Source organism: Chelonus insularis, unplaced genomic scaffold, assembly GCF_013357705.1.
Source record: "Chelonus insularis isolate UGA/USDA-ARS -01 unplaced genomic scaffold, ASM1335770v1 contig_67_pilon, whole genome shotgun sequence".
In the NCBI taxonomy this organism is placed as follows: Eukaryota; Metazoa; Arthropoda; class Insecta; order Hymenoptera; family Braconidae; genus Chelonus; species Chelonus insularis.
The window spans coordinates 31,406-44,095 of NW_023276701.1; the positions used below are offsets into that span (position 1 = coordinate 31,406).

At 27.1% G+C, this 12,690-nt stretch overlaps 1 protein-coding gene across 1 annotated transcript; it reads left to right on the plus strand.

The window, feature by feature from the left end:
• The first annotated feature begins 717 nt into the window (after positions 1-717).
• On the plus strand, positions 718-10,681 carry LOC118070732 (adenylate kinase isoenzyme 5-like). Its single transcript, XM_035089515.1, has 11 exons — positions 718-857; positions 4,392-4,556; positions 4,714-4,824; positions 5,312-5,454; positions 6,065-6,247; positions 6,645-6,764; positions 6,872-7,013; positions 7,094-7,362; positions 7,737-7,901; positions 8,298-8,568; positions 9,938-10,681. Exons 1-11 carry the CDS (start codon positions 836-838, stop codon positions 10,252-10,254), a joined length of 1,908 nt encoding a protein of 635 aa, XP_034945406.1. The 5' UTR covers positions 718-835; the 3' UTR covers positions 10,255-10,681.
• The last annotated feature ends 2,009 nt before the right edge of the window (positions 10,682-12,690 follow it).

Here is a 12,690-nt window from a genome sequence, read left to right on the forward strand (position 1 = left end):
CAATAGTATCCATGGTTACCACATGAATGATTGTAAGCACATAATAATATCTACGTTCAATCGTCAGTATAAGCTTTTGCTGTAAAAGTGAATAAGATTGAACGTTAATAGAGTATTCTTGGAATTTTCTGATTAATACTCATCATTTAAAGTATACGTATACTGTTTGAAAATTAATAAGTTAGCAATTAATGTAATAATAATTTTTATTGTACCATTTAAATAAGTATTTATAAATTAAACGTTTTTTAAAAATAAATTTTAAATGGACACTACAATGCGAATATGAATATAAATAAAATAATGATAAAAATATTAGTAAATTGATGAATGATAAAATATTGTATAATAGTTTGATGGAATTATAATTGATTATTGTTTGAGGTCATACATCTTGTGAATTAATCAACACGCGGCCTTATATTTACGTAATCAAATAATGGAAAGTGAATGACATTGAAAATGTTCAATGGGTCAAATGAACGCTTGCGTATGTAAATTTTAAGAAAAAGAAAACTATCTAATACTCAATAAATAAATATTTAGGTATTTGTAAATTTATCGACTTATTAAAGCCCATTATTTGACATATATAAATACGTTCTTGATGATTGACAATTTATGTATTTTAGTGAATGAAAGAATACTATTTTTTTAATTAAAAAAGTGAAACAGTTTTAACATAAATAAATATGATAGTGAAGTTTTATACATTAGTGATAACGTAAAATTATTAATTAATCATTAATAAAGTGATAGAAAGTGAATTATGTGATTAATCATGTAAATTAAATGGCCATCATTATATCATTCCGGTATAGTGGAGTCACTTAATATGGGTATTTGTCTTGATACTGGTAAGTATTTTTAAAAAATAAAAATAAGCATTCAATATTAATAGGCATTTATTTAGTTGGTATCGATATTATTTAAATATAAAGAGGATACCTTTGATTTTTTAACAAAATGATAATTAGTAATATTAATTGAAATAATGATTAGTAAGTAATATTAATTATTGGCTGGCCATTTAGATGATAAAATCATTTAAAATATATTGTATAATTAAGATAAAAAGATTGCTAAAATTAATTAAATATATAAAGAATGATTGAAAATAATAAAATAACTGATAACGTGACTGGTATGACATAGATTGCCGCAAAAAGTAATTATTTATATCCTTTCAGTAGTAAGAAATAACAAACAAATACAATTAATTTAAAGTTGAAAAACTAGTTGCATTATTAGATGTCCTTCACCCTAATATAATAAACTTATACAAATAATTCATTTTTATTAAGTAAATGACATACACATCAAAATCTAATAGGTTTTTCAATTATTGTTCAAGAATAGAAGAGTTTGATGGGGTTTTTTTCCATTAAGGCAGCTTCATTTAGTCTTAGCTAGTTTGTAACTATCATCTCGAATCAAAAAATAAGACCTGACTTGGACTCTTTTTCTTTGATATCGAAATATGCCGTTAGAATAGGACCTGATTTGGAAACTCAATCGAGTATTTTAACTGCAAATTTTTTAATCGATGGCCATGTCAATAGAATAATTGATGTGTTCACATTCAAATACCGTCCAAGGCAGAAATCTCATTACATTGACATAAAAACATAAAAATATAAAGTTAAAGACTTTAAAGAAGTTTTCTCTAGATTAAATGAAATTAATAAGCCATCTTAAGGTCAAAGAAAAAGCATATAATTATACTAGGGTTGTTTTTAACATTATGAAAATAATAAGTTTAAACTTTCTTGTTATCAGTTACATTGTTTTTCATTATTATTATTTATTTGTAACCAATTTATATTCACAAAGTCAATGAAAACGTTTAAAGCAATCAGAATTGAATGTGATTCAATCACAGATCATTTTTGAAACATAGTGAAAACTGAAATGTTTCTAGTAATTTTGAACATTATGTCAGATTCGTTAAGTAATTTAATCTTTTGATTTTATCTTGCGAAAAATTATAATCAAACCTGAGGGAGCCGGGTGTTTGCTGGATAATCCCGTTTGGTCAGACCCCAGGTGGGTCGGAGCCCTGGAATCCCTGGCCAGACACTTTCGACGAATCACAAGATAAAATAATAATAATAATAATAATAATAATAATAATAATAATTAATAGCGACTAATTAATGCCTGGTATTTTTTTTTCAATAATAATTCCTGCTAATTGACGTTCTGCTACTGAAAAATATCATTTTCATTAATTAGTATTGTAAAAATAGTCATTAAAAATAGAAAAAATTTAAGTACTCGTATGTATCATTATTAAAATAATTTTATTAATATCATAATATATTAAAAGTCTGAAATAAATATATTTCTAATTCAATAAAATTACATTTTATAAAGAATCACAAAAAATAATATCTTTTTTTCTTTGCATATTCACCCAATGACGCAACGACAGAAAAATATATTACGAAACAATGTAAATTGCAAGTTTTAGTTATTTGAATAATTTAAAATAAATCAATAAATTGTCACAACATAATATTGATTGACTGTTCATATAAAGATAATCATCTTATTCATGCATGTAACGTAATGTTGTTAATTTTATTTTTTCATCACGTACTCAATTTTTTATGAAAGCGTAGATACTGTAAATAATAAATCTATTCACTTGTAAATAAATTATTGACTTTCAAAGATATTTTTATTTATACTAAAATAAAAGTTTTTATTTCAATTATTTGATTTCATACTTTTTTTTTATAACACACTTTCTTAAATGCTGAAACAATTAAAAAACCCTCATCTGGAGCTAATTTTTTCGAACAGGCTACTTTCGAATTGTCTGCGAGTTTCTCGGCTAAAAGTTAAAAGTTTACTTAAACTTCTATGAGAGATCCGTACAGTTGTGTAGAATTACAAAAATTTATTACATACAATATGATAGACGATATAATCTGTAGTTAGAAGAACTTTATTTCAGAGGCTTAACATTGAAATTGAAAAAAGAAAGTTTCAGAGAAAAAACAAAAAGTATTTAAGGCTTTGAAGTTGATTTTTTTGCAGAAAAATAAGATTAGCATATTGACTATAAATGGTGATTTTTCTTCTTGAATAATAATCTTGAATAAAGCGTTCTAGACATATTATTAGAATGTCTATTACTCATGGTATTCAAAATACGGTCAGTTCGTAATTAAGAATAACACTATTTTACTGCACAGAGAATAATGGAAAAGTACTTTTTACTCTACGGAGGAGGTAAAATTTTTCTAGTACTTCGTACTTCGTTTCTAATAAGATTTACTATTTGAAAAGTAAATATTACTTCACATATTAGTAAACAATACTACTAAATCATAGTAAATCATTTTTAATACTTATTACTTTGAATTCGGTAGATTCACGCTGAAGTAGAATTTACTACTCATTTTTCTCCTTGTATACATTACCCCTTATTGAACGTTGGAAAAAAATCACGTTAGAATTTCTCTAGATTATAATAAAGTTGCCATAAAGTGGTATTCTGAAAAAATTGTATTCAATCAGCCATCATTGTCAATATTCATACGGAGCAAAACAAGGAGTAAATTCTACTTCAGCGTGGTAGCTTCTACTCCACAGTGCCTGATCAAAATATTGCTGACTATTCTTGAGAGTTAAACCTACTACTATTTTATGGTAACAATAATATAATACTAGTATAATAGCATTAACTCCTTAGATAAGAGGTATAGGGTTTAGCGAGTCTTTCGAAAGGTAGACAGAAAAACAATAATGGCAAAAAACTAATTAATAAAAATCATTTGAATAATTACAGAATTATTTATTTTAGATGATATATATGTTAAATACCAATTTTACGTGTACACAGTTTAAAGATTGCGGGAAACGTTGATTTAGACCCCAGTAAAAAATATTCTTCTATTGGAGAGATTCGAAACTATGATCGCTTAACGCATGCAACTAAACCGACGCTTCAGTCCGCTCGGCTATCCGAAACAATTAAATATGACTTACATTTTTATGTAACAAATAATAAAGTTAGACGACCCAGCAGTGAAGTAAAAATTACTCCATCAAGAAGTAAAATATACACCTTTATGGAGTATATTTTACTAGATAAAGAAGTAAAATATTTTATGAAAGAAAAGGAATTATCGATAGTCTCAAAATTACTTCTAGTAGGAGTAAATAATACTATCTCGAGAAAGTGAAATCTATTGAATTCGGAGTAAAAAATATTAAAAATGATTTACTCTGATTTAAGAGTATTGTTTACGAATTACTAGAAAAATTTTACTTCCTCCGTAAAGTAAAAAGTACTTCTTCATTATTCTCTGTGTAGCATTGTGCGATCATGTTTATTTTCATAACAAATAAAATTTTTATATTTTTCTCTGTCTATTAAGATCAACAAAACAGATCACAAGTTTTCGAAGACGGTGATGTTCATGGTGGAAAATGGCGTGGTGAAGCCGGTCTATTATCTACACCACCAGATGGGCATTTTCCTATGCAAAATGTCAGTCCGGTTAAATTTGAACCACCAACGGTTCCAGTTATATTTGTACTTGGTATGAAAAATTTTCGAATTAATGTAATTCTAATAAAATAAATTACTTATTATTACTAAATTTTTAAATATCATTAACAGTGTTTAAATTTAGATACTTTTTATTATGAAGAATTGGTATAGTTGTATATATCTAATATATTAAATATTTTTATTAGGTGGTCCAGGGAGCGGTAAGGTGACACATTGTGATAATTTGATGCAAGAGAAAAAAGGAATTACCCACATCAACATGACAGATCTTCTGCAGCAATATGCGTTGGGAAATGGTAGTATATCAGAATAATTTTTTAATGAACAAAGTATCAATAAAACACTGTAAATTCCAGTGTCTTATTTTAAAACATTAAAAGTGTCTTAATATGACGTCACCCATTTGATTAATATTGTCTCGATTTTAAAACGATTTTACAGTTACATCGGTATTACAGTTTTCTAATCGATCGATAATACTGATAAATTGGTGTGATAATTAGCAAAAATGGCTGCCACAGTAAATGATTTTTTTAATTTTTTGAGATAAAAAATCTCAAAAATAAAAACGAAAATTAGTTTATTAAATTCAGCGCACTTTTCTCTATAAAATGTGCCCCGGTCCCGATTTGTGCCACGAAATTTCGTATTTAAAATTCAAATTGACTGGACTATCTTGAATTTTCAGTGCAATAAAGATAGATTTTATTTACTTGATCATTTCGAGATAATTTTAGATGTAAGAAATTAATAATTTGATCAAACGACATTTTAATGTTTTAGATATGCAAGACTTTAGCTTACTGAGTAGCAAAACTGTTGCGGAAGTGCTTATGCTCGAAATGAAAATGTCTCCAAATGCAAAGACTTTCCTCGTGAGTGGATATCCCAGAAATATGCGAGACGTTGTTGAATATTCTGAGAAGGTAAATTAAACTTAAAACAAATATAAAATTTGTAGTTTTTTTTTCTTCACATTTTTTAAAAATGAGTTTAAATAACAAAAAATTTAGGTAACAAAATGTGCTTTCAATCGAGACGATATATTTTATTATTTTACTACTATAATATATTATTTATTTTTTAGTTTATTATTTTATAAATTAAACAAACTTATAGATATTCTAATAAATTTTAATTGATTAGAATTTAATCGTTCGTTTGTAAAATAAAGTTTTATATAAATTACTGAATTGAATAATTCAATGAAATTTTATATTATACAAAAAAATGGTTGTTCTCTATTTTTATTCTAACGTGTATAGTTTTTCACAGTTATTTCAGACTGATAAAAATCGTAAATATTTTTTATTTATATTTACATCTATGTTCTGATAATTATTCATAGGTTTATTTACTGAATCAACGTTAAATGTATGGAATGATAGAGAGCGGTCGATGAATTTTATTACACTTTAAAGGTTCATTAAATTTCGCTAATTTGCTATGATAATTTAATATTACCTATTTGAAATATTATAAATACACATATTATTTATGAATGGTATGATGCATACGTATATACATGTTTTTCAGATTCAAATAGTCAATGGAGTGATTCTCGTTTCATGGAAACAAGAAGTACTCGAGAGACAAATTGATTATGGTGCTCAGCTGGGTCATGTAATCTTAAGTTTAGCGCGAATGGAACTTAGAAATTTTTATAGGAATGTTATGCCTGTAGCTGAATATTTTGATCGCAGTGGTGTTTTAGTTGAGGTAAATATTCGTGAAAATGGATTATTTTTTAATAAAAATTGTTTTAAGATAAGTAAGTGAAATTAAAATTTTTTTTTGTGATAAAGAATTTTGATAAAATATTCTACGAAAAAAAGATACTTGTTTTTAGTAAATAGTTATTTTTTATAAATAAGTTATGAGTTGAAATAATAATCAATAATAAGAAGCATAGCTTTTAGCTGAGTCAGTTTATAGTATGAGGTTAAAACGAATTGTTATTATTAATAATTAATTGTTAGATTTTTTATTCTGGTGACACATTATTTAACATAAATTCGTTTTTAAATTTAACATTTTATTAAATTATTCTTTTTTAATTTTTAAATATTAAAAATAATTAACTTTAAAAAAAAACGTTTTGTATTTTCAATCATAGGTCAATGGAGAACGGAACCCAAGTGATGTTTACATTGACTTTCGTGAAGCTGTAATGGAAATTCTTGGATTTTCTAAATCTGGCTCAAGAGAACCAGCATCACAGTCCTTAGAAGCAGAAGTATGTAATTATTTCTATGATCATATTACTATTTAACAGGAAGACCATAAATAAGTCATTTTTCAACAATAATGACTTTCTTTATTACATGAAAATTATTGCAATAGGTGAAAGTAGAACGCGCTGAACCAATTTCTGCTAGTCCGAAGACAGCTTACATAGCTCCGTTATCATCTGAGCCAAAGACTATTCTTTCTAAAACAGCGATTAAACCCAGAAAAGGATTACCTACATTTATTTGGGTAATTGGTCAGTTCGAATTTCAATATTTTTAATCCTAAAATTATATGATAGTAACTAAAATTTTAATAATAACTATAATTCTGTAGGTGGACCAGGAAGCAATAAATCAAGTTTGTGCATTCAAGCTGTTAGAAACATGCCAAATTGGGCACACATTAGTATAGGAAGTTTACTAAGAACCATGTCTACTTCGAATATGCTCGTAAAAGAAGCTATTGTAACGGGTGAAATGGTCTCACAAGATGTAGTAATGCAGCTCATTGAACAACAAGTCTTGTTAAACCGTGACAGTGATGGTATCATTATTGATGGTTTTCCAAGAGATCTTAATCAAGTTCAGGAATTTGAGACCAAAGTAAATCTTATTACTGAAAACCTCATTAAACTCTTGATGGTACACTGAAATCTAAGTAACCCTATGTTTCTTTTGATTTAAACACTCATTTACTTACTTTTAGTGACTTGTAATTTTTTCATATCATTTCCAATTTTGATGATGTAGAAAAAATTTATTATAAAATTCAATTTTTATTTCTTGAAGTGTTATTCACAGAGTTTTTAATCATTTTTTTAAATAAAAAAAAATCAATCGCTTGTTGTTAGCATTTAAATGTTATGGTTTGAGTTACTCTAGTAAACCGAGTAAGTTATGTTAACAAATTGTACTGTCAAAGGTTTAAAGCAAAGTAATTCTGTAAATTGTTTCATAAGTACTTTACTCAATTGTAGTTCGGACAGGAACCACCATTAATTTTGTTAGACTGCTCTAAACTTCAGTTGGGCCGAGGAAAACTTGATGATACTGTTCCAGCATTTAGGAGACGACTAGAACTCTTCAGAGAAGTAACATTACCAGTATTGAAAATTATTGATAATGATAGTCGTCTAATAACTGTAAGTTCATTAAATTATTTTATTATCAAGTAAAAATCAATCATATAAGATAAATGTTTTATTCAAATAATTAGATGCAATATTCAAAGAAAATCAATTAATACTACTAGTTCAATTGTGTTTCTAATATATATTAAACAAAACAAAATTTTTATAAAAAATAGATTATTTTTGAGGTAAAAATAAAAATCATGTAATTCATAAGGTTAAATCTGTTACACTGAAAATTCACGTGTTTAGTTTCTAAACACTTGAAGTGTTAATAATACTAAAATTGACTCGGAATTTCACACACTTCATTTTAGAGTCTATAACATATGTATAGATATACCAATTGAGATAAAAATAGAAACATCTAATATACATAGTTGACCAATTAAGATAATTTTTTTTCAGATAAATGGTGATACTGATGTTCCTTCAGTGCAACAAGAATTTTCAGCAGCAATTTATCAATTAATGCGTCAGTCACATCATAAAGATGAAGAAAGTTTGAAAGAGCATCAAAATTCATCGTCAAATAATTGGAATTATATTAATTCTAATCATAATGAGCATCAAACGAAATCGCATGTGCCTAATAACTTATCTAAAACTCCCATAGAAAATGGAGTTAGTACAATCAGCAATCATGTAAAAAAACAGAAAGACAAATTTGTTACTCAAAGTAATTTCATATTTTAAATTATGATCCATAATGAAAAATTATATGATTTTCTTTAATATATTGTAAAATATATGTGTATCCATCTATAGATGGATTGACAAACGACAGAATTTGTTTATAGGAACGCGTGACTGGTTTGTTTATTTATGTTTAGGACTCCCTGATGGATTCATGTCAACTGTTAAATGATTGTTGCAATTAGGTTAATAGTAAACTTAAACGTTAACTTTGAGGCATTTTAGGATAATTTTACCTCAAAATACCCGAAAAAAATAAAATAGATCTACACAGATTTACACATGGAGAAAAATAATCAGAGTTATATTACTTGACTAACCAAGTAAACTTATTCTAGAAAACGTTACATGAATGAAATGTATTGTTGATAATTTTACCAAATACAAGATTTGTAAAAATTACTCTCTAGTCAAGTAAATTTTACTAGAAATTATTGTAAACCTCGAGTATTTATTGATGAGACATTTCTAGTAAATTTTGCTTGACTCGACGATCATCCATATAAGTGAAGGAGTTTCTAGTAAAGTTTTTTAGAATTCTAGAAATATGGTCATGACTTTTTTCTCCGTACATTTTTGCCATTTTTTAGTTCTAATTTGATCTACTCATATCTAAAAAACTAAAAAAAATTTGATCTAAATAAATCTATGTATATCTAGTGAGATCATTGTATATCAACACAAATTCCTGGATGCCTATGGAGATCTTCATTAATTTCGATGATGTAAAAAATTTAATACATCGATAGAGATCAGAGAAGATCTAAAGTGATCAAAACAGATGTACACAGAACAAAGTAGATCTAATTGTGCCAAAAAATAGATCTGAGTTGATCAATGTAAATCTATTTTATTTTTTCCCGGATAACTATTAATCAACTGTAGATCAACCGTTAGAATGTGCGATTTATTAACTATGAGTTAACCATTCATAAACAGTTGCTTAAAGGTTGATTATTGTTCAATTGAACGTCATATCATCTTATAATGAACTAAAAGGTAAATGAATGGTTTAAATTTGGTTAAGAGTTGTTTTTTTGCAACTGTTACTTTATATTTGTTTACGAAAAGAAAGGTTGCATTCGGATAAACAGCTGATTGAACGTTGCATGTTAGTTATATAATCGTTTTTTATCGCACATTATGACTGTTTTCTAAGTTAACAATCAGTTGCTTCAAATCCATCAGAGTTGAGACTAGGCGATCTTAGACGTATTCATTTCGATCTTGTACTCGATCTGTAAATTAATAAACATTTCTTTCAATTTTATTCGTTCGCCTCATCGTATATTTTACAATATATTTTTAACCGATATAAATAGAACATTTTTTAATGGAAGAATTTTTTTCAGAAAATAAAATGGTCAATGGAGTTCGACATCATAGTAATAAAAAAGATGTCGATACGAAAGTACACCAAGTTTTAAAAGAAGGCAATCGAATCACTAATGGGGTAATAAGTTCTACTCGACAAAATGGTCATATTGCACATGCTGGTGACATTAATACAACTCAACGACTTTTTCAAAATGGAGTAGTCCATGTAACTAATGGTATTCCACCTGTGTTGAATCGAGTAGCACCAGCTCCATTAAATCCTGATAATTCTGACAAAGTGACTAGAACAAACAATAAAATCAATAATTTTCATGAAGATTTATACATGTAATTATACATATTTCTAGTTTTTAGTGCGCTCAGTATTAATTTCAAAAATGAAAAATTTTAATCATGATTCATCACTTTTACGGCATTATACCTGCTAAATAAACTGAAAATTCTAAAATTATCGATAATACATACATGAATTTGTTTACATAATTAAATAATGATTAAATAAATGTCAGGTTAATTATCATTCCATAAAAGTGTTAATGTCTCTGATTCTTTATCAAATTTGTGTCAACTGTGAAGTCACATATTCGTTAAATATCAAAATTTCAGTTTTGTAATTTACGGTGTCACTATCAATTTGTATGTAATGAGTATCATCTATAACATTTTATACACAATTTTATTAATAACAAAAGTGGTACATACAATGGATACTTTAAATGTATATTTAGCATTCAAAAAGTTACTTTCCATCGAAATAAATGAGCTTAAAAACTTTAATCGAATATTAAGATCTTTGATTTTTTATTGTTTTTTTTTTTACATATAATTAATCTATAAAAACAATATTATTAGATTACCATACAACAAAAGTAGAACCACGCTTTAAGAAATGAAACTTTAATTAACAATAATATCTTAAATTAAAAATTATCAGTTAAACTGCAAGATTAAGATGAATATTAATTCCGTCTAAATTTATTCATTCTTTAATGATTTGAAAATTATCAGAATAATCGATATTAGAATTGAAGTTTTGTTTTATTAGAGACACAAATAAAAAAGCGAATGTTAGTTTCTATCTTTACTGGTTTTATAGTTATTATAATAAGTATTGACAAACAGATTTTTCTACTAATATTACATGGTGTTAAGTAATGAAACTAAATATTTTATACATGTAAAGTGAAAGTTTGTTAAAAAGTATAACATTTATTGTAAGTTTTAAGATGCGTTTACATTGGCCGAAAAATAGGCTTAGCCTGTTTATCTTAAATTCTATATTTTATTTATATACACCTACTTTATATGTAAATATGTAGAGCTCAGAATTTAAAGATTAATAAGCATTGCAGTGAATTAATGTAAACGTATCATAATACATTTTTTAGTATATGATGTTATGTAGTGACAAAAGTGCCTTCTCAAAATGAACATATAATTGATAATACTATTAAAAACCGTTGACAACTACGTAGACTTACTTTATTTTATTAATCCTATTTTGTTATATCAACAAAAAATATATTCTGAGTTTGAGTAAATAATATATTTAGAAGGTCCAAGGGTTAGAATAGTTTTTAGACATAGAAGAATGACGAAAAGCTCGAGGGTGAAAATTGATAAGTTTAAATTAAATCTATAAAAAACTACAAAATCGAAAAAATAAATGTAAAAGCTGGATGTTGCTGAGAATTATTTCAGCAATTTTCAACATTGGGTGCTAAACATTGTTTGACATGGGAAGTTCGGTGACGAAGTGGTTCTAGCAACTAAATATGTATAAATTATTCAAGTGCTTTTTATTTGAAGATAATCTCATCACATACCATTTATTTTGATCATCGTGTAAATGGTATTTACAAAAATGCTTTGACTTGAATATAACAAGACTAGTGTGTGAGAACTGTGATAAAGTGGTTCAAAAAGTAGAATTTGCATTTTTTGTCTCTTTAGATTTTAAGTCGCAACCATGGAGAATATACTGTGTACTACCCTACAATTATATTCTCCATGGTCGCAACTAACACAACTGTTGGAAGATACCGATGTTCAAAGTGTTTTAAATGATGTAATTGATCGTCTCGGATAACGAAGAGAAGTTTCGGAGGATATTCATGATGGCGCTGTATGTAAAAAGTTGCGAACTGAAAATGGATCATTAGCTTAGGACATGGAGTCTGATGAAAATAATTAAAAATCGTGAATCGACCTCGCTACAGATTTTAGAAGGTGAAAAAGCATGGTTTCTGTACCTTCTTCTCTAAAATTGATGCTCTCATGATTGCCTGCGAGGTCGATTCACGGTTTTTAATTATTTTAGTTGGGCAGGATTACAGATCAGACTGTTCTTTATTAGTCTGCCAATTTTTATTCCTACAGTTCTTCAATAGACGATTATTGTTAATTAAATTGATGAGTTGGGAATTTTTTCACAAGAGCGTCTGCTTCAAAAGTACAGCAAGACGGAATGGCTGGACGCTAAAAGGTCAAATCAGCGTTCGCTAACTGTCCCTTCCAATATTCAATATAGTCATTAAAATTCCACTTTTTTTATTGATGTTCGCAATCGTCAATTCCTTTTTTTTTCTTAAATTACTTTTCTGAACAATTTTTTTTTCTACGCAGGGAGTTGATTTCAGATTATTTTGTATTAAATTCAATTCTATTAGTTTTTCATTTTCCTTCGATTTCGGTCTCTCAGAGGGAATCACTTTCTGTCTTCATGCTCCTCCTCCTCTCAATTATGATGCTCCGCCTTATATGCCCT

Excerpts from the sequence above, each read along its gene's own strand:
- LOC118070732 (XM_035089515.1), top strand. The coding sequence starts at position 836 with ATGGGTATTTGTCTTGATACTG. Across the intron at positions 6,248-6,644 it reads GCAGTGGTGTTTTAGTTGAG|GTCAATGGAGAACGGAACCC; the intron begins GTAAATATTCGT and ends TTTCAATCATAG. Across the intron at positions 7,014-7,093 it reads TACATTTATTTGGGTAATTG|GTGGACCAGGAAGCAATAAA; the intron begins GTCAGTTCGAAT and ends ATAATTCTGTAG.